The sequence below is a fragment of the Astatotilapia calliptera genome, chromosome 4 (assembly GCF_900246225.1).
Source record: "Astatotilapia calliptera chromosome 4, fAstCal1.2, whole genome shotgun sequence".
In the NCBI taxonomy this organism is placed as follows: Eukaryota; Metazoa; Chordata; class Actinopteri; order Cichliformes; family Cichlidae; genus Astatotilapia; species Astatotilapia calliptera.
This window is the reverse complement of record NC_039305.1, coordinates 26,951,269-26,973,256: the sequence shown is the minus strand read 5'-3', so window position 1 is coordinate 26,973,256 and position 21,988 is coordinate 26,951,269. Positions and strand designations below refer to the sequence as shown.

General features: G+C 40.6%; 1 protein-coding gene across 4 annotated transcripts; it reads right to left on the bottom strand.

Moving 5' to 3' along the window:
- Positions 1 to 868: 868 nt before the first annotated feature.
- LOC113021283 (choline transporter-like protein 2) lies at positions 869 to 20,708 on the bottom strand. 4 transcript variants are annotated; one of them, XM_026165860.1, is made up of 22 exons: positions 20,525 to 20,708; positions 12,421 to 12,469; positions 12,267 to 12,340; positions 12,091 to 12,175; positions 10,943 to 11,027; positions 10,020 to 10,133; positions 9,859 to 9,919; positions 9,091 to 9,211; positions 8,865 to 8,948; positions 8,661 to 8,773; positions 7,006 to 7,137; positions 6,801 to 6,900; positions 6,507 to 6,599; positions 5,983 to 6,067; positions 5,586 to 5,848; positions 5,386 to 5,480; positions 5,190 to 5,293; positions 5,005 to 5,078; positions 4,837 to 4,907; positions 4,352 to 4,440; positions 4,173 to 4,257; positions 869 to 1,399 (listed from the first exon to the last, which is right to left on the bottom strand). In XM_026165860.1, the coding sequence occupies exons 1-22, from the start codon at positions 20,550 to 20,552 to the stop codon at positions 1,293 to 1,295; spliced, it is 2,112 nt and encodes a 703-aa protein (XP_026021645.1). In that variant the 5' UTR covers positions 20,553 to 20,708; the 3' UTR covers positions 869 to 1,292. The 4 variants fall into 4 exon arrangements, with proteins under 4 accessions (XP_026021645.1, XP_026021644.1, XP_026021643.1 ...); XM_026165859.1 differs by lacking the exon at positions 20,525 to 20,708 and adding an exon at positions 14,786 to 15,284; XM_026165858.1 differs by lacking the exon at positions 869 to 1,399 and adding an exon at positions 2,432 to 3,712.
- Between the last annotated feature and the right edge of the window lie 1,280 nt (positions 20,709 to 21,988).

Below are 21,988 nucleotides of genomic sequence, written 5' to 3'. Positions count from 1 at the left end.
GTTCCCTCCTTTATCTTTGAATTCAGCCCTCTATAATTTGATAACTGTCATTTTCATCAAACATTGTGGCATCCTATTCCTTCCTACAAATTTCCCCCCAAAATTATTAATATAGATACGCAACATGATTTTTCCCCATAACGATCAGATGTGTTTTCAAAGTGTTCCTTTAATTTTTTTTAGCAGTGTATTCATTCAAAATCAAGGGCATCCTGTTACCTGTTTGAAAACACTCTGCATTAAAACATTTCCAGAAGTGTGTCTACTGGCAGCTCTCTGACTGAAGGTCCTGTCTCTGAACCGTAACGGAGTATTTTAAAAGTATTCAGCCATATTCCATTACTGCAGAGTTGTTGATATGACTCCTAGAAAGTTGATTTTTATCAAACCCTGACAGACTTTCCCGCATTAGTCATTAGACACTTACGTAAAGCCAGCATTTACACACTACAGGTGATTTTACTGTGCCACGCTGAATGACCTGTAGTGAGGATATGCACACCCTCTCATGGTCAAACGTAGAACAGCAGTTAGGATTTTATGGATTTCTACAAACTGTAACTATGTTTTCTAAGTTTAAAGCTAAAAGGAAAGATGTGACATTTATATGTTAGTTTTGTAAGGATTTATTCAAAATCAATATATAGAATTTTTTTGAGGGGGGGGGGGGGGGGGGGGGGGGTCACACTCTCAGTTCCAGCAGGGAACAGAAAGTGTGACCATTTAAGCTTAGAAAGGAAACTAACCTGAGCTTATCCCCAGTACCCGAAAGACACGAGTCACATCAGGTCTATCAGAATGACACCAATGCTGAAATACTGGGAGCACCTTAAAGCCTTCGGTATATGAATACATAAAGAGTCACATGGATTTTTATAGAAAACTATGCTTTATTTGAAAACAGTTCAGCTTCACAAAAATGACAAAAAAAAAATCCCCTCATCCGAACCAGCACATCTATCAAGATACAAGGTTTTTTTGCTTTTGGTTATATTTCCATATGGCTGCTGATGACAGGAACGCCGCAGCACCAGATGCTTTAGGCAAAGTGGTATAAAAGCACTATGTATACCTGACTGCTGGGGTAATGGCTTTGGTGCCTACATGGTTAACTGTTAATTCAAATATGACACAAGTTATACATATTTATAGATATTTTTAAAAAAAAAAATACAAGAATAAAAACCGATCATATTACAAAACTGTAGCAGATGACCCTTTATATGTACCTTCCCGCACTACTCAAATATTAACAGTAAAACATGACCAAAAAAAAAAAAAAAAAAAAAAAACTACTGAGCTGGGTCAGTCTTGTTCTTCTTTTTCAGGATTTTGAGGAGGTTCTCGGACATCATGTAGGGCCTCTCCGGGCTGCCGTCATTCCTCTCCAAATCCTCCACTGGAAAGAGGTCAAAGAAAAGGACATTAATGCTTTTCGATGCTTTCGAGGACTTGGCATAAGTTTAAATGAGCATCAGATTTTGCAATGTATATTGACAGGTAGGAAATCTGAATGAAAACCTTTCAGTTCTGCAAAAACAAACAAACAAACAAACAAACAAACAAACAAACCCAAAAAAACCCATCCGTTTTTTTTTATTAAACAGATATCACTGGTTAAATTGTGTTTATTAAACCAACTGCACTGCAAAACACACAGTCATTAAAAAAAATATTTTAAAAGGCAAAGCTACGCTAATTTACAGTTTAAAAAAACCAAAACAAAAATTGCACGACTAAAAGACTCACCAGCATTCATTAAACAGAGACAAATGTGTTATGGCTTAGAGTGAACATAGATTAAAGTGCTTCACTGAGTGTATTAAAAAAAGATTCTGTTTGCATCAACTGTAAACACTAATGTGCAAAACATTAATAATGCTGTCAATTAGGCACATGATTGGCTTCAAGTTTCTATTAGCTAGTGGCAGTGAGAGCATGTTTTATGGAGGCAACGCCGAGTTAGAAATATGAAGTCACCTCATAGGGAGCCATTTACCCAGATGTTCACTGAAGTTTCACATTTTCAATAGCCATAAAACATCTGCCAGCTTTCAGCACGCTAAACAGGATGAAGCGAGTGTCAATAAATCTCTGAGTGTGAGGTGACATCACTCGTATCACAAAATTCATACAATTAAACACATACCAAACTCCTGCCTGCTGTAAAGCCCTTCTGTTCGCTTAAGTTGACCCTTCGCTAAGCCCCACCTCCATAGTGACGAATAATGTCTGTTGTGCTGATTTATTTGAATTATTTTAGAAACAATCACAAACTGTATATAAAACATGAGCATGGCCACTATGACATCACCTTTTGGTTTTTGGAACCCCAACTTTTGGCCCTTCCCATCGTATAATGTTTGTTTGTTTTTTGTTTTTTTAAACAAGATATGAAGTGTGAGGGTGGATCTCTTCAAGTCTGTTAGAGTAACTTGGACCATAATTAGTCGTTTAATCATTTTTCTGTACTCATCATGATATCACACTAGCCACTGATGACATCATCAGTTTGAGGATTGCATTTACTGCGGTCATAAATATAGTAAGTAGTAGGCTTGTTTTCCCACAGACTTCCATATAACTTGAGTCGCCGCCCCCTACTTGCCGCTAGGATAAAAGCAGGTTTAAGACACAAATGCAACTCTATTAAACTACCCTATTACATAAGAAAGTAGTTTGTTTAAAAAACTCTGATTATAGCTTCTACAGGGTTTGGTTACCAGCTGTAACCAGAGTTTTCTTGTCCTATACTGTACTACAGTAGTGTGATTTTGTTTGTTCGATTTATTATTACCATTATTTCCTAGCAACAAGCCATGCTTTAGGCTTACTTTTAGGCAGTCTACTTTACTTTTGGTTAAAATATTTGCCTAACAAGCAAAAGATCACCAGTTGGGGAGGAGACAAATTCCTAGCAGGGTTACATCAGGAAGGGCATCCAGTGTCAAAATCCACAAGATCAAATATGCAGATTGGATTGCTGTGGTGATGCCTTGCGAGTAAAAGAACCACTGAAAAAATGAAGCCACGTGCTTCACTCTTAAATGTGTTTTCTAAATATAACAAATAGTATTCGACAGTATTTGCTGTGAGTTTGTGAAATTCTACTGAAGACAATGTGGTATCCGCTGCTGTATAAAACGCTACTTAGTGTCGGATGTAACAGTTTTTAAAGACCACCAGAGGCAAACGAAACCAAGCCTAGATAATCCATTTAGGGAACGTTCAACGTCCTATTACCTCAGGAGGATGCTGAAATCACTCTGAACTGAAAAACTTCCTTCATTCATTTTGAAACTTGCAGGGTTGCATCTGCACAAAGTGGACTAAAGCAAAATGCTGAATCCCTGCCATTTTAAGGCGTGGTGTTTTGTAGCTGTACTAGTATCTGAGAGAAGTTAAGGGAGCAGATGACAGAGTCCCAGCTCATACTTTGAAAGGGTTCAAAATAAAAAGACTTTCTGGATTTTTCTCTGCCTGTAATTAAGTGGAAAATCTGAGTTTTTCCCCCCACAAACTCCTCTCTAAGCCGTGTCCTCCTCCTGAGCCTCCTGTTTCAGCTGGGTGTCTTCATCGTGTTGCTGCTGCTGCTGCTGAGCGGAGGGCTCAGATGGATCCTCCTCCTTGTTCTTCCACAGAATCTCACGAAGACTTGGCGACATGTAATAAGGCCTCGCAGCTGAGCCGTCATTGCGCTCCAGGTCTTCACCTTATCGTGTTTTTGATTATTTTGTGTTAATGGGTGAATGTGAAAAAAATGTATGCATACACCAGGGTGTTAGAGGGCAAGTGGGAAGGGAAATAAGAGGGGGCGAATTAGGAAGTGAGAAATAGGAAAGGAGACACAAAAAGAGAAAGAAAGTCAAATGGCAAGCAAGCAAAAGCACCCAAAGTATCACTTCATCACCAAGCAGCAACATTTTTCAGGCTAACAGGAGCAGGCTGTTATTTTGAAATGTAGCACACCGTATTTCATGCAATTTAAAATTAGTGACAGCCCAACACCAGAAGCAAAGTGAGAAAAGTTTTCATTTCGCTCATTCCTAACATTACGCCCTTCCTCCACAGTTTTTTTTTTTCCCCTTTCACGTAAGAACCTGTTTGGACGTTTGCGTGGATAATTTGAATTACATACAGATGTCACAACTGACTGAGAATGTGTCACTTACAGAAACACAGGAACAGAGTGTCCACGCACATGGAGTACACGCTGAAGAATGCATGGGCGATGAGGTATGAGCAAACCACCATAGTCTGATAGAGATGACAACAACCACACAAACATTATCCTTCAACAAAACAATTAAAGACAAGAAAAGAAAAAAAATAGAAATTCAGTCCTGCTTACCAGGATGGGTACCCAGTAGTAGTTCAGGGTTGGAGCTGTATTCTGAAAGGCTTTCACTCTCCCAGAGAAGAAGAAGAAGGAAAAGACCCCTGTGGAGAGAAACCCCAAAGAATATATAAATACAATTCCCATGTACACTACACAGTCTGAGCTGATGATTACAATTTCTATTAGCTATAAATAACGTTGTACATTATAAAATCAGTGGAAGCGATCCATTCCTATTTAAAGCTCCAATTAAATCCTACTTCCAAAATATAAACAAATCCTAAAACACCACAGTTTGCAAGTTTGCTCTTATTAAAGGAGCCAGCAGGTCCTGCAGTAAGTTTGCAGGATTTCATCTGCTATGCAGACTTTTCTGGACTGTGAGTTGAATCGGTCATCCAGCGATGGGTCAACACAATCTTTCCAGGAAATGCTGGTTTAGTCTGATATGGTCAACATGAAGAAAAAAAAATTACATAAACAAAAAGCAGACTCACCCAGAAGCCCAACAATGAGCAGTTTGCCCAAAAATAAAATGAAATCTGTCACTTTATCCAGCACAGCCACCCTGCAGGGATTTAAAAACAGGCATTTACTCCAGTCAGCTTTATACGATTAAACATTTAACAAAATGCTTTCTGATGAGGTGATGATTTTACACTCACCTGATCACATTCCTCATGAGGAGGAAGAAGGCGTCTCTGGCAGAGGTGCAAAAGTTTTTCCCATAGATCGCCGACTAGAGGCCAAATGCAGTCATTACATCAAGATAACATTTAACATTATAAAGTACCAAGCTTTTAATCACGCCAGCTCAGAGACTTGAATAAATAATAACTGAAACACGTACCATAATATACGCATTTCTGTTCAGGAACTTGACAAATTTCTCCAGACACCAAAAACAGCACTTCAGACAGCACAACAGGAACTTTGCAAACTTATTTTGGGCTCCTGTGAATGAGAGCAATCAACCTTTAACAGATGTTAGACTTAAATAGGTCACTTTTATGGAGTCATTTATGACTCCATAAAATGTAGCAAACCTTTTAGCTTGTGGTCCAGATACTCCAGCAAAACCCTGATGATCTGGATGATGGAGAGGATAAGGGAGCCAAATGCCAGAGTCCCTGTGTGATACCTAAAACAATTAAAGAATGAAAACAGGAAGTATGTTTCAGGACCCGGCAAAGCAAATGTCAGAAGACAGTTTTACTAAAAGTCTTCACCCAACACAGATACAAACCTGAGAGATCTCCCAAGAGAAGAAAACACTGGGAAAGCAGGAATGTCATCTGGCTTTTTGGCAGCCCAGTAGTAAGAAGCAAACGCCCCGGCTAGGGTCATCTGTCCCAGTCCCAAGACAAAATTGGCACACCAAAAGAAGAGGAAGACGTTGTAGAACTGCAGGGCAATTAGGTATTTGTGGTAAGGGGTCTCTCCACCGTAGAAAGCAAAAAGGCACTTCGAGTCAGCACACTGGGCTTTCATGGGACTCGTCGAGTAGTTCTGAAGAAAGACACGGTTAATTTAGTGACGCCGCAAATGTATTTCTCAAATCCAAAACGTTAAGTCCAAGCGGCATGCATGGAAGTGAAGTGAGATGAAAATTTAACACACAAATAAAGAGGAGAAAAACTTACAGCCGGGTCACACGTTTGTCTTGAGTAGTCACAATTTGTCTCATTGAAGATTTTGTAGATAGGCTGATTGGACGTGGACAAGAAACTGATCAGTTCTGTTAAGGCTTACCATCATTAACTGATAACAAAACTGACAATTATGAGTGTATAATAATACTACTAATAATAAAGAATAATATGCATGTTCCTCTGTTTTGATTGGTTTATTTGTTCATGAATGCAGTGAACTTTAATCACGCAGCTACAGAGTATGCGTGATCAAACTTCAACCTTAGCTTTTAATGTGAATTTACCAGCCCTGTTCATCATCCCTGCACAGACTCTGTCTAAGGTATCTTTACCTCAACTGTTCATTCAGTTCATTCATAGACACATTAATTTTTTAAGTCAGTTTAAAAGTTTAAATTCTTCAAGAACATTAAAAAAAAAAAAAAAAAAAAAAAAAACAGTTCAGAGTTGTATTTTTCATTTCCTCATCAACCCTAAATAACAACACTACCACGAACAATAGCTTGAAAGGATACACAGCAGTTACTCCCCAGTAGGCAATGACCACAGCCAGGAGGAGGAATGTAAACAGTGGGTAGAAAAGGGAACACAACATATGTCCAATTGCTCTGAAAACAGGATCACAGCATCAGTCGTAAAAGCAAATGCAAACATCAACCTTCACAGTTATGTATCAGGTTCTTTATCTGCACCCTTAATGCAGCGCTTAAATCCATTACTGTGAGTCACTCTAAAATAAACAATATAACGTCTAAGTTTTATTGATCTGTTTCTCTCCTACTTGCTACAGCTCTAAAATGAAGGCTGACCTGCTGGCTTCTTTAATAAGAGCAATGGCAATGAGGATCCTCTTCCAAAGGAAGATGAGCAGCAAAATGATGATGACCTCCACAATGGCTAGAATAATAACTATATAAGGAGATAAGAGAAAAATCATGTGAGTGTCTCAAGTTTTAATCAACATATGTTGAGTGTGGATGATAATCCATGGAGATTTTGAGGATGTATACTGACTGAAGGCCAGCCAGGTCTGTCTAATTTGCAGGTAGACTGTGAAATCTGTCTGGAAGCCCAGATCCTTGATAGTCACATTAGCGCCGGCCTCTCCTTTCAGGGCTGCATACTCCATGTAGCAATGGAAGATACCTAATCAGCAACAGGAAGCACACAGAAAAGCAAATAAATTTTTTGGGAAATCAGGTGGAAAAAGAGGCCTTATTTCCTTTTGGGTTTGCTTCCAAACAGACGAGGAGATCTCTTTCATTTCAAGAGTCAGATCAACTGTGAATCGGTTACAATGATAACTTTGACATCTACCTCAGCAGACTTCTCTCTCTGCCCCCTGCTGACCCTGAAAAAACTATTCTTTTCAGTCAATAAAAAAGCCAATTAAGTAAAATCAAAGGTCAAGTAGGATACTAGATCATTCTTAAGAACATTCTTACTATATTTGCCGCAGATCATTTTACAGTGATGTTTATCTTCACATTAGCCTAGCCTATTTTCATCAATCTTTCCATCTTGTGGCCACAATTTTCTTTTATCCCTGGTAGCACACTTTCCTTGTATCCCATTGGAAACAGCAGCACACCTCTCTTTCAAATGAGTATTAATTTCTGTTTTTTTGGTTTTTGTGGGTTTTTTTTCCCCACATGCCGTTGTGGATGAGCTGATGGAGAGGAGACAACATCAGCACTTTCAGATTAATCTATCTGAGAAATTACTTGGTTCAACAAGTCTGCAAAGTTTAACTAGTTGTTTTGCTAACACTCCACATTCATTTTTCAATTCCACTCCTTTAGAACAGATTTGTTTTCAGTTGACGGTCTTATGGTCGTCTGTTAAAGCCATAAAAATACTAACTTGCATTGCTTTTTCTTTGACTGTAAAATCAGTCTGTCAGTGATTCTTCAGTAGTACACTGGAGAGTAGCAAGGTAGCAGAGATTGAGGGTTACGTGGATGGTAGGAGTTAAAAAGAAAAGCTTAAAGCAGTTAAAATAAAAGTTAATTACTTTTTGAGACACTGAAACTGAACTCTGCGCTAAGCTTGCCAAGTGTGAACAGCACTGTTTAGAGATACTTTGAAGTAATCTGTGAAATGATCAATGACTTGGTAATGATGGAGAAAATTCTTTTTCCACAATAATGAATGTGTGTTTTTTTAATATACGCTTGGTAAGCACATGCAAAATTCAGCATTGCCAGCTGTTTGTTTTTGCATGAGACATGTCTTTCCCCCAAAGGTGTCTCATACTCTCATTCCTTTTAGTGTGAAAGGATCAGGATAGGATATGACAGGAAGTGACGCTGTGTTTTTCTTCACACTCAATTAAACAAATGGCACATTTTTATTCAAATAGAAAATCTAACATCACAGCTGTGGGTCACTTCACTCAAACTTTGCATCTTCCTTTCATGCAAATTCCTTCAGTTTGCATTTTTTCCACACTGACTACAGTTTTCTGACAACAAGGACTTTCACAATTTATCCCCAGTCAAAAGTTACCAACCCTGCATTAATATTCCTGCTGTGCTGAATTCATGCTCACGGTTATACTGACACTCATGATTTACTTACTGACCAGCTAGTCTGGACCTGCTTTCTGAGTAGGACCAGATTACTAAGCCATTATGAACCACAATGATATTTTCCACCTTGTCCCTTACCATAGCCTATCACCGCTACCAACATGGCAATCATGACCCAGACCATGATCCCTGCCAGGAAGCGGAGGAGGATGAGGAAGACGAGGCTGATGATCATGGCTATAACCAATCCCCTGCAAAGAGGAGGTACGGTCAATTTAAGGAAAATCTCTTTGCAATACAAACAGAGCTGACAAGGATGAAAAAGGAGAGTTTATTACTTACAAGAGGATCCAGTACCAGCAATGTGTGAAATCCTCAAAGATTTTCATCACCACCTGACGAGCTTCCATTACCACAGTGGCATTCCTGTGGAGAGAGCCCCGTGTGTTTATCTGCTTCAGGAATTTCTCATCACACTTTATTTGTAGTGGCCGGTTGACACAGACCAAGAGAGAGTAATGTAGTTGAAAACTAGCTGTGTCGCAAAATTCTACTGATGTATACTCACTGTACACCAGCAACAAGGTCTTGGGCGTTTCTAATTTCATTTCCATCATTAAATGTGGAGCTGTTTCCCACAGTTATCACCCCTCCTTTCATGCCCAAAGCTGGGAAGCACCTGCGGGTGACTGAAAGAAAAGTAGAGAAACGTGTCATTGTCAAAAATACAAAAACAAACAAATGAAATGCGTTTCCCTACATGTGTAAAGAATAATACAGTTTTCTGTGTGTTACGTCCCCACATAAAAGCTAGGCGATGAGGGTGGGGGGCCAGTAACAGTTTGATCCAGGTGAAATGAAAAGAACGCCAGGCAGAGGTACTCCCACAGCCTCACAGGATGTAACAATGTGTAGTGAGATGTTTTCATAGTGGGGCTTCTTTTTGTAAATTAATTATTTTTAAAAAAAGATGTGTCATTTTCAGCTAATAGTAAATAATTTGTACTAGATATTTGTTAAACTACAGTACTAAAATATTTTATAATTCTTCAGCCAGGAAGGAGTGCAGAAAGATAAAGAAGTTCAAGTACAGTGCAGATAAGCAGCACAAATGATGTGATTGAATCAGATCCAATTTATGTTGTCTAGTTGTTAAAAATGGGGTAAGATGGGTTTGTTTGTTTGTGTGTATAAATCTGACGGTCTCTCTGCTTGCCTTTTTGTAAAGGTCAAAGGTCATGAATCATGCAATGATACTATCATTGCATGAATATTCCACTCCCCTAAAATTCCTTTGAAAAAGAATCATTTACACATATTTAGAGATTCTACTTACAGGGTTTGCTGGGAAGCAGCATTGCAGGACAGAGACGTTGCTTAAGGATTTCTGCAACACCCTAAAAACACAGTATATCCAAAACATAAGTGAAGGTCTGTAGAAAGCATTCGAATATATCGATACCCGAGATAGTACAGAAGACTTCAAGTACAACTCACCATTGTGTTGGTCACTCCTTCTTCGCAGAAGTTTTTATAGTAGGCAAAGTCACTATTGACAGCGTATGCTTTGATTAATGTCATGAACTTATCAGGGCACTTCTCCACACACATCTAAAGATGAACATGGACAGCAGGACAGTCAGGCCACATTCCCATCACAAAAGCAGTCAAAGAAATAATGTAATAATAATCCTTCTTCCGCTTGTTCTTAGCCGTCTCTTCTACAGAAGTGAGGCTTTTCCTCCCATCCATTCCTGTACAGGGTTCTAGTTATCGTTGTTCGGGGGTGCACTGGTGAGAGTCTTTTCTTTGAAAGCTTTCATTTCATACTACTGGCAGGCTTGTTTTCTACTGTGTGGCTCTTTGAATTTCTTTATGACACTTCTCACTCTAGCCCGTGATACCTGGAACCGCTGTGATCTTTGTATATCCATCTCCTGTTTTGTTAGCGTCAATAATTCTTTAAGCTTAAACTGATTTCTTTTGTTTTTGACAATAAAATGTTCCAAAAGAACAGTTCAAACCCATGTTGGAGTTTTTAAATTGTGCGTAAATTGGAAAATTTTCAGTTGATGTTGTTAAGCATTGAGGATTGCAAAGCACAGCAGTGGTTTGTACTATGGCTCAATAAAAAGGTCAGTTTTTCCAGGCCTAGAAACACTGACCCTGTTCATTTTGTTTTCTGAAATAATTCTGTTATTTTGGCCAATCACAAATGTATTTTTTCTAAAGAAAACTTGCTGATAGGGGGCTGGGAGAGTAACTTTTCTCCTCATCTGTAAACAAAAGCAAAAAGCCAATTCTGCCCCAACTCTACACTCATAATTTTAAGCCTTCACGACAAAGCACATAGTGTATATTGTGTTTTTCTTTTTGTTTAAATAAATATTATAAAGATTCATCAACAGAGGAGTTGGCACCTGTGTGGTTGGGCACTGGAACTCCAGCAGCACCATGGGACTGGCACACTTCATGATGTTGAAGTAGAACAAAAAGGGCTTCTTCCTGTTGGGAACAAGACCAAAGAAAGTGCACAGAAATGTACACAAATTTCTAATTAACTATTTTTGTCCAGGGACAACACAATGCTGTCACAACAGTGTTTGCAGGGATTATTCAGCGGCCCTGCCTTTCAATTGGCTAACATGTGCTAGGTACTTTCCGGTTTACTTTTACACATTCCAAAAATACATGGTGTGGCTATTGAAACAACCCCAAAAAAAAGTATACAAATAATAATAATAATAATAATAACACTAATAACACAAATGAATAATAGTACCAGGTAAGGAAATTCCCAAAAATTGATTCTTTTCAGCTGGGACTGCAGAAGTCACCTGGATGAGGGACGAAACGTTTCTCCCACTGAAAACGCTACGTCCAGATGAACAGAATCTACTTTTTGGGAACTAACTTAATGTAAACATGCCAGGAAAACCTTTGAGTTAACTTGTTAGCCATAATTGATTGTATTAATGTTGCCTAATTAAGTTAGCTAGCTAAGCTTTCAAACCAGTTGTATATCTTTTTAGATGGTGGTACACAAAAAAGCCTGAGGAATCGAAAGAACCACCCAAAACTTTTGAGCCACCCTTCATTTCTGCTTCCAAGGAGCCAGACTCTCTGGCCACTTAACACTAGGCTATGAACCATCAAGGCATAAAAAAGGCACCTAACTCAAGGAATGAACATGAAAGAAACAGACAAAAATAAATTAATATATGTATCTTTAGGGACAACACACCGAACACCAACAAGCTTGTTTTGAGTTGTACAAACTCTGTCTTTTGTCTTATATACATCCATGTATGTTAACACATTTCAATAAACCGTTTCAACTGTTTCAATTTCAATAAACTGTCTATCGATCTCCAGCTCCCTTCTCCCATCACTCGTGAACAAGACCCCGAGATACTTAAACTCCTCCATTTGGGGCAGGAACTCGTCCCCGGCCCGTAGTGGGCACTCCACCCTTTTCAAACTTTCAAAATACCCTAAAGATCACACTCAAATTAAGAAAAATCGTGCAGCAGAGACCATTTTATCTATACTTCGGAAAGCAACTCACTCGAGTGGAGTGCCAGCCTGCCCACAGAACTGTCCTCGGCTGTCTGTGGGGTAGATCACCTTTCTTGGGTCACCCTGGGACCAGGCTGGGTTAGAAAAGAAGAAAAAAAGAGAGATATAAAGGTTATGAAACTTGCTTTCAGTTTGGATATTTGTGCTTCTGTGTTGTCTCCTTACCGAGTATTCCTACTGCAATGTAACCAAGTATGGCAATAATGAACAGAATGCAGCAAACAATGTCTGTGCAGCCCCTACAGTGGAGAGAGTTCACATGGTTAATGGAGTCCTCTGTAGTCATCTGCACAGTGTAACAGCCACATCTCTGTCTCACCTGTTCTGGATTGGGCCCCTGAAGCTCGGGTCATGCTTCCTGGGCTCACCTGCATGAAAGGAGAGAAATGCATTGATCAATCAATGAGCTCTTAGCATTGTGGCAACTGAAAGCATGGCTCGCTGAGAGGTTTAACCCTTTAAAACCTGAACCATGAAATAACTGCCAAAAATCTTGAATTTTGACTTGAATAATGGAGTGTTTTTTTTACCTTTAGACAAAATATAAGAATATATCAAATTTTAATCTGCATACATGAGTTTTAATTTGTAACACACTTGAAGCCATATACATAAGCCATATTTTTGAAATTTAGTCATTAAAATGTCATGTAATTTACATCATTTTTGAGGGTAAAAAAAAAGTCACGCTGATGATATAGATGTCACACAAAAAAAACCCTCACAAAACACATGTATCAAATACGATACGCTGGGGTTTAAAGGGTTAAGTAAACATCTTTATAATAGCTGCTCATTAATTTATGTTAAAACCAGAGCTGGATCAAGGCCATGGAGCAGTGCACCAGAGTCTTCCTCCCATTTTTCTCACAGATGACTTCCCCTGAAGGCCAGACACGCCCAGAAACTCATCAAATTCCTCCCTGCTGACTAACCGGGAGCTCATATAAAACTCATAATACAGCAGGAGCAAATATCCCATGTGTAAAGCCACCAGCGGAGCTAGTATTGTTGTTTTAATACAGCTCTATGTCAAAACAAAGCTATCATGCTCATCAGTAGACAAACAACTTCCCAGTTCATAAAATGAGCAAACTTTTTTCTTTTGTCTAAATATGGTTAGATTACAACATGCTGTCTCTTATAATAAGGACTATGTTTTCTGTTCTTTCAGCTAAAGTTGCAGGTTGAAGCAGACACTTGAGCTTGCTGCAGGTTATCTGACGGTAGTGTGTCTGCTATCTAAGCAAATTTCACTTTCCAGTTCCAGTCCAAATTCTCTAATGGTTAATCCACAAACTCTTTAATCCAAATTATACTTTTAATGCTAAATTGTCGCAAGAAGCACCCCAAACCTGACGCCTGATGTAAACAAGCAAGGAACAGACCTGACAGTGAGGGTTGGTGCTTCAGTGGGGATATCCTGGCAAAATCCTCCTATCTTACACTTAAAATAAGAAAGATTTACAAAAGCTCAATTGGAAAGTGTTTGCAGTGGTCTGGGCTCTTTTCCCAGACACTTCTATAGAACTGGAAATGTCTTTTGCAACCACAGTTTTAATGTAGCAGCACGCTAGCTTCACATTTCATACCCATCGTTTATACCGTCTATGGTTTTTGGTGTAGCGGCTCAGCTTTTGTGCTTTAACACATCCTTTCAGCCAGCTCTCTTTCTTGTCTTACACTCACAAACAAAAGGCAGTTGGTCTTTCACAGCCAGGCATATCACCTTTCTATGAGATTACAAAGAACTTTCTGCGAAACAGTGCTGAAGGAGGCAACTTCAACACTCTCACCTCCCATTGGTTTGTTGCTGACCTGATCAGTGGGTCCATAGCTTTGCTTTGACTAAAGAGTTAAAAAAAAAAAAAAAAAGGTCAGCATTTCAGTGCAGTGAATAATCAGCGGTATAAAAACAACGTTTGCCGAATGAGGGCAGTTTGGCTCATGCTTAACGAAAACTTAAATGCTATTAGCTTGCGTTGGGAGGGACTGTTTCCTGTTGCCATTACTGTGACAATTATGCCACAAAAAGACATCTCCACCAGCTTCAGACCAACATCATAACAGTGCCCAGACATATGCTACACATTATTAATAATGTGTAGCATATGGAGTCTTGAAGTATAGACAAACACAACAGCTGTGGTGACTCTGAAGTATGTGACTTATGAATGTGGTCAGTGGGGTTATGTTGCAACAAGCAGTTACAGCCTTTTGAAGAAGTCACCACTTCCTGTTATAGTGAGCGTAGATGTTGTATTTCGTATGTGTTCTGGTATCTAACTTTAACATATTTCAAACAAGTTTAGTTTTTAACTTTGTTCTGTTCTTCAGTATAAATACACAGATTGAGTCCAAGAAAGAGATCTGCACCTCTGGTGGTTATCTATATTCAACCTTGTAACAATAGTGCAGGAGAAAACACTGATAAGAGACTTGCCACACACCTGTATCGGTGTGCACACACATCCACTGCCGGCAGTGGCACACAAACATTCACAAACACACCCCTAGTCTCAAGGCTGCCGCTGCACTTTTAGGTGTGAGCACTATACAAGAAAGGTAAACAGCCAATCTAAAGATTACCCAGTGATCTTTAGATTGGCTAAGCGTGTCTTAGATTCTTTTTTTTTTGAAAGAGTGCCTAGTTGAGGCAAAAGTAAAGATAAACAAGTCAGTACCATTCTTTCCATAATATTCTCCACCCTCAGGCATGTTGAAATTCCTTCCTGGGCAAAAAAAATGTTTCTCCTTCTTTTCACAGCTTCTTTATCTGGTTCACTTCATCCACCTTTCCTATCTGCTGCCACAAATGACTGAGTAAGGGGAGAACCAAGTAGTTTGGTCGGAAACCAGTTCAACCTGTTCCTGAATAGCCGCACAACCAATGCCCCACCCAACCTATTTCACATTCCCATCCCTAAACACTTCTTTGTTTATCCCGAAAAAAAAAAGCAGCCTCTTTCTGACCTGTGCTCCCCCTACAGTACCTCCCCAGCACTTCCAAACATGATTTCTGTCGACCTGCTTTCCCCCTCTTGTTTCCGCGTAAAGTTGCAGGCAACTTTAACTCATCTACAGAGAGGCTGGAAGTAAAAGAAGGTGTGGGTGTGTGAAAGAGTAGGAGGAGACTAAAGTTCATTTGTGTATGTGATCAGGAACATGTGTTTGCAGTAAACAGAGGAGGAGTTCTCCATCTGGGGGTGGTTTGCGTAAATGCTCTCGCTAATTGAATTCAGGTGTTTGGGATATTTATGGCTGTAAAATGGTCACCTGCAGCGACGTGACAGCTCACAAGCTTAAACACATCAGTATTGAGTAAAAACTAAAATAGTATATGTTTCCTTCCCACGGATCTACTGCACTGGGGAAACCCAATAAATCTTACAAGCTAGTGATTTTTTTTGTTCTCTGCCTGTATGATTTTGGTCTCCACTTCTGTTTGTTCCGACAGCCGAAAGCAATCAGAGCGTGTTAAACGAACTCATCATTTTAACAAAGAGTCCACAGACAGACTAAATGCCACGAATGCTTTCCACGGACACTCAGAGAAACCAGAAAAAAGGGGAGCTGTAATGAAAGTTTCCATCCAGTTTTTTCTTTTTTTTGGCTAATGTTACTGCACAAGAGAATTACCACTGCGAGCCTTTGGTTTCCTGTACTTCTCTAAACAGCAAAAACGCGTTGCAATAACTGGCACGGCGACACCGATCCAGCTCTTTTCCTTGGAAACTTATTTGAGGTATTAGAATCAAGTGTGGTGGAACTGGTCGAACAGTCATGTGTAACTCATTAGAAATGACCTCCATCTGCAGACAGCTGCTACAACACGTGGGGCGATGCAGTGAGGGAAATGAAGCGAGCACATTTTTTATTTGAAGTTTTAATCTGATAAATACTCTCCAGTGTGCTGCAAGACACACTAGCATTTACTGGAAGCATAAAAAAAGTATAACATTTCCCACATGTAGAAGCGCTGTAACTTACTAATGAAAGGCCATGTTGGTTTTCAATGAACCTTCACAAAGACGTTTACAGTCCAATCTGCATTATTGTTGTGACTGAAGCTAAAGCTCATGTCCTCCATTGTTTCTTCTCAGCAGTATTTTTTTTATTCAGGTGCAGCATTTACTCTTTAGTGTGTCCCAACATTCCTGAGCTTCCCTGTTTTATTTTCTTGATACCTTCCCACACATCCTGGAGTTACATGAAAGCTTCTCAGAGTGTTTTCTAAGGACATTCTGACCCTTTGCAGCACAAAACACACAAGTGGAGCTATATTTTTGTTTATCAGCTGACTGATATACTTGCTATTCATTTAGGACATTTCCTAAAATAAGATTTTACACTTTTATTCTTTAGAAACAATTCAGTGCTTTCAATTTTATTTATTATAGCACCAAATTAAAACAACACTTCACCTTAAGGTGCTTTATATTGTAAGGTAACGACCCTGCAATAATGTAGAGAAAACCAGGCAACCCCCTATGAGAATGCACTTAGTAACAGTGGGAAGGAAAAACTCCCTTTTAATGGGTAAAAACCTACAGCAGACATATGCTGATCTCAATATTGGAAACACTGCCCATCTTTGTTGTTGTTTGGGGTTGCCACTTTCTCCCCACGTAGGTTCTCTTTGGGTACTCTCTCTGGTTAGATTCATTGGTAAATCTAAACTCCCTTTAGGTGTGAGTGCATATGGTTGTCTGTCTCTCTCTGTGTTAGCCCAGCGACAGACTGTCCAGGGTGTACCCTAGATCTTCCTCTATGGTGGCTAGGAAAGGCTCCAGCTGGCATAAAGTAAAAATAGATGAAATGTTAACAATAGCTTGTCTTGCTCTCAAGCTGCATAAAACGTTACCAAGGGCTGCCGCTGGTTGCACTAGCTTAAAATCCTGAAGCTAAAGGTCACAGCCCTTCCTGTCTGTGTCCCACATGTCTGTCAGTACAGAAAGAGGGTGTGGATTATTTCAGTCCAAGTTCAGATCTATTTCCGGTATTACAGAAAAAGCAACACAATGACCACACGCAAAAATGCAAGCAAACTGTTGGATCCTTTGGGAAATGGTTGCAAAGATTTGGACTCCACTTTTGCAAGAGGAGGGTTTCTTTTGAAAATTGAAGTATTTTCAGACAGCAGCTAATCTTTAAGCTCATCAAAAATGAGCACTTGCACAACAACTTTAACTACATCTGATGAGCATATCAACTGCTATTCTCTGCTGTCAGATGCAAGGAAGAGATTTCTGCTACAGATATGATGCAAAGTGAAACTCACACATTTCATTTCAACTTAGGCTTGTAACACCTATCTAGAAAATCATCATTATAAATACCACCAGCTGACGACAGTAAGTCTCTATGAAGCTGTTTAAAACTTTGTTTATATGACGTGAACATCCATCCATCCATCCATCTTCATCCGCTTATCCGAGGTCGGGTCGCGGGGGTAGCAGCCTAAGCAAAGAGGTCCAGACCTCCCTCTCCCCAGCCACCTCCTCCAGCTTGTCCGGGGGAATACCAAGGCGTTCCCAGGCCAGCCGAGAGATATAATCTCTCCAGCGTGTCCTGGGTCTGCCCCGGGGCCTCCTCCCGGTGGGACATGCCTGGAACACCTCGCCCAGGAGGCGCCCAGGGGGCATCCTTGCCAGATGCCCGAACCACCTCAGCTGGCTCCTTTCGATGTGGAGCAGCAGCTGCTCTACTCTAAGCCCCTCCCGGCTGGCCGAACTTCTCACCCTATCTCTAAGGGAGAGGCCAGCCACCCTTCGGAGGAAGCTCATTTCCGCCGCTTGTATCCGCGATCTCGTTCTTTCGGTCACTACCCACAGCTCGTGGCCATAGGTGAGGGTAGGGACGTAGATCGACCGGTAAATTGAGAGCTTCGCTTTTACACTCAGCTCCCTCTTCACCACGACTGACCGGTGCAGCGTCCGCATTACTGCAGCCGCAGCCCCAATCCGTCTGTCGATCTCCAGCTCCCTTCTCCCATCACTCGCGAACAAGACCCCGAGATACTTGAACTCCTCCACTTGGGGCAGGAACTCATCCCCGACCCGGAGTGGGCACTCCACCCTTTTCCGGCTGAGAACCATGGCCTCAGATTTGGAGGTGCTGATCCTCATTCCCGCTGCGTTACACTCGGCTGCGAACCGCTCCAGTGCGAGCTGGAGGCCCTCACCCGATGAAGCCAACAGAACCACATCATCCGCAAAAATCAGAGATGAGATTCTGAGGCCACCAAAGCGAAAGCCCTCCGCCACTTGGCTGCGCCTAGAAATCCTGTCCATAAAAATTATGAACAGAACCGGAGACAAAGGGCAGCCTTGGCGGAGCCCATCACCCACCGGGAACGAGTCCGACTTATTGCCGGCAATGCGAACCAAGCTCTTGCAACGGTTGTATAGGGATTGAATGGCCCGTAGCAATGGGCCAGACACCCCATACTCGCGCAACACCTCCCACAGGACGCCCCGAGGGACACGGTCGAATGCCTTCTCCAGGTCCACAAAACACATGTAGACTGGTTGGGCAAACTCCCATGCACCCTCAAGTATCCTCGAGAGGACACTCAGGCACAAATTGGAACAATGTCCTGTGATGATAATAACAGGAACTGTGAGTGAGATTAAGACGTGAGCTACAAACACAGACACTGCCAGGGAGAATAAATACAAGACCATAGCTCAGTTTTTACCCAGTAACTCACTCTTGGTGCCTCACACTCTCGCAGTTCAAAGCAGCTGACAAAACCACAAACCTGTTAGCAGAGTCACATAACCCAGATTGGTCTGCAAGGGTATGATCAGGCACCGTTCAGTGCAAACAGAAGGCTGCAATAATAGATGTATTTTTATTTTGTTTTTGTTTTTTTGTCAATGCAGCACACGAAGTGAAATGAAAAGAAAGTGAATGGATGAAATGTTTCCAAAAAAAATCTGAATGTAGTTTCAGCATAGTCTAACATGACATGACGGAGAGATCAGGGGGGCATGGAGATCAGGTTTCAAACTACACTACTAAATATGACTTGTAATTACGCCTAACTTGCACCAGGGCGAGGCTGCATGGTTGTTTCAGGTCCTGTCATTGAGGTTTCTTCATATATTACAGCCTGAAATTACTCCAACGCATAAAACTGGTGGAGATCCTATAGTGTGTTCTGACATTTTCTGCCACATGGAACATTAAGGTTATTGTTCTTTTCTTCTTCTTTTTTTAGTTGTTTCTTTTAGCTGGTATGAAGATTCACTGAAAGATATTAAAGAATTCGAGAGGCTGTAGGCATTCTTACTCACTTTCACAACTAACTACACTGAGCAAACTGACATTGTACAAAGAGGCACACACACATACACAATATTCATTGCAATCTGTGGAAGGTAAATTGAATCAATTAGCCATCATGTGGCAAGCAAAGTGGGAAAGGGAGTGTCCAGGGAAGAGCAGGAGGAACTGCAAGCAGAAGTATCTGGCCTCGCTTTTCATTCCTCCCTATGATCATGTTGATGATAACAGTATAAACTGCAAGCTGCATGTGAAGAGACTGGAAGTTTGTACAAAAGGCACATGTTCTTGATCCAAAAACAGACTTTATGGAAGAAAAAAAACACCTCGCTGCATAACTTTGTTTGTTTGATGTTTTTTGTTAGCTTAAATCACTCTTCGTTTCATAGATAACCATTTCCCCTGTACTGATTTCACTGAGCAGAAAGCTGTACTACAATTACTATTATGTGCAAGAATAAAAACACATTTTTAACAAGTATTTTGGGATAAGTGGGGGCATAATTACACCCACATTACCTGATTACGAACTACAACAGCCAAAACAGAGAAGCACTGATACTGTAGTTGCAGTCTGCGTTTGAAATGAAACTAAAGATAGCCTTCCCAAAGCAGACTGAATGCACTCGGTGGACAAAATGAGACCCTCTTCACTTGTTTGAGGAATTTTCTAATACGCTGTGCTCTATATTCACGTTGGGTTAGCTGAGCTGCCTGCCATAGCAGTCTGAGGAATGTGGCAGCAACTGGACAAGCACAACACAAACTGGGGCATTGTGCACCCTGACAATATATAGCAGCATACTTCAGGCATCCTGTGTTTTCACAACACACACGCAGAACAGGGCTCCCGTGCCGTAACCGAAAACGTTGACTCAGAAGTAAAAGCTAGCTTACATTGCGTTAGTTTGTGACAATACACGGGTTCGACACTTCGCCAGAGAAAGTGCTAACTTGAAAAATTAAAAGTCGAGAATGAGGAAAGGTACTTTACTAAGCAAAGCTGCTGGGACCATTGTGAGACCTACTTTCGCCGCTCCAAAAACGCAATAAAACTTGGTTTTACATTAACTGCCGATAAGGACTTTGGACAAATGAAGTGAGCGTCTCCGTTTCAGGCTTTAAATATTTACCGTATTTTGATTTCTCTTCCAGTTCCATGATTATGGAATGTTTCTTCTGGACCAGAGATGCTCACGTACGACCACTAAAGCGCATTTCCAGCCCTGACAGACGTCCGTGTGCTGCGCTTCCCTCAACTTGCTCGCTTTGTATAAGTCCGCTCCAAAATCTTGACCGTTCTGCCAACGTTTAAAGGGGGATTCCTCAGAGGAGAGCGCTGACCAATGAAAATCAGGGATGCCATGATGGACAGGATATTCAACCAATCAGATGCCCAAGGCGGGAGTTCATGTTCCCGGAGACTGGGTTAATTTCTGGTACCGTTAGTGATACAGGGTTTGTTCAGTCTATAACAATGCAGCAAATGCAGTTCATCTCAATATTTAACGAGGGCTTGATGATTTGTTCGGATATTATTACCAATTCACAGTGAAAAAAATCATATTCATTGGACCAGAATGCAGCAAAGCAATGACATAGCATAACATTCATTGGCCGATGAAATCCAAGACAACATTAATTATAAAAAGCAATTTATTCATTCATAATTCAACTTACAGTCTTAACATTACCTATTCAGACTCTGCACTGTGTATGAGTCACGACAGCTCCCCTTGATCCAGAGAATGCAGGAAGATCCATGACACAAATAAATTTACTTCAGGAAATCACTCAAGTATTTTGAGCGAAATACAGTTTAGCTATGGAAAGCAAAAGCGTTGTGGAAGGGGAATACCCTTACATGATATCATGAAACAATAACAATAACATTATCAAATGTACTGTGGCATAGGAAGAGACAAGAAATGACAAGAGCTGTTTTAAGACAGATTTTTGAATTGGGCTATGTTGCTTCTTTTTAATAAGTCGGGTTTTTTATTGTTTGAGACTGTTATGTCCCTCTGCAGCCCCTAATCGCCTCAATGTTTTCAGCTGGTGCTAATTGGCACACCTAGTCAGGTGTGAATAAAAGCATACCTGAGGCAAGCTTCCAGGGAGCTCACTTGTCTTTGCCTTGGTGGCATCAGCCATTTTAACCAACCTGGTATTCCATTTTAAGAAAAAAAAACCTCTTCTCACTAACACTCTGGTATTCATCTTTTTTTTATGTTGCGGCTTTTGAGTTGGGTTATAACATAAGTGGGGGCTCGTCCAGGATTGTTTGGACATTTTTGTGGAGACTGAATATCAGTTTGTTTGACTTTTAAGGTGGGTGAGAGGATGGTGTTCACTGTGATTGAGCAACGTCCCTTTAGTGTGTTTCAGCTGGGTGCGTTTAAAGTTACCTCGAGCCTGGTACACCACTGAAGACTAGCTAGGTAAAGTTAGGGTTTTATTGTTTTTAGCATCGTTCCCGGTCGAGCCCCCACTTATGTTACTACCCGGCTCAAAAGCCACAACATAAAAAAAACCGACGAATACCAGAGTGTAGGTGAGAAGAGGTTTTAGCTTTAAAATGGCTGGTGCCACCAAGG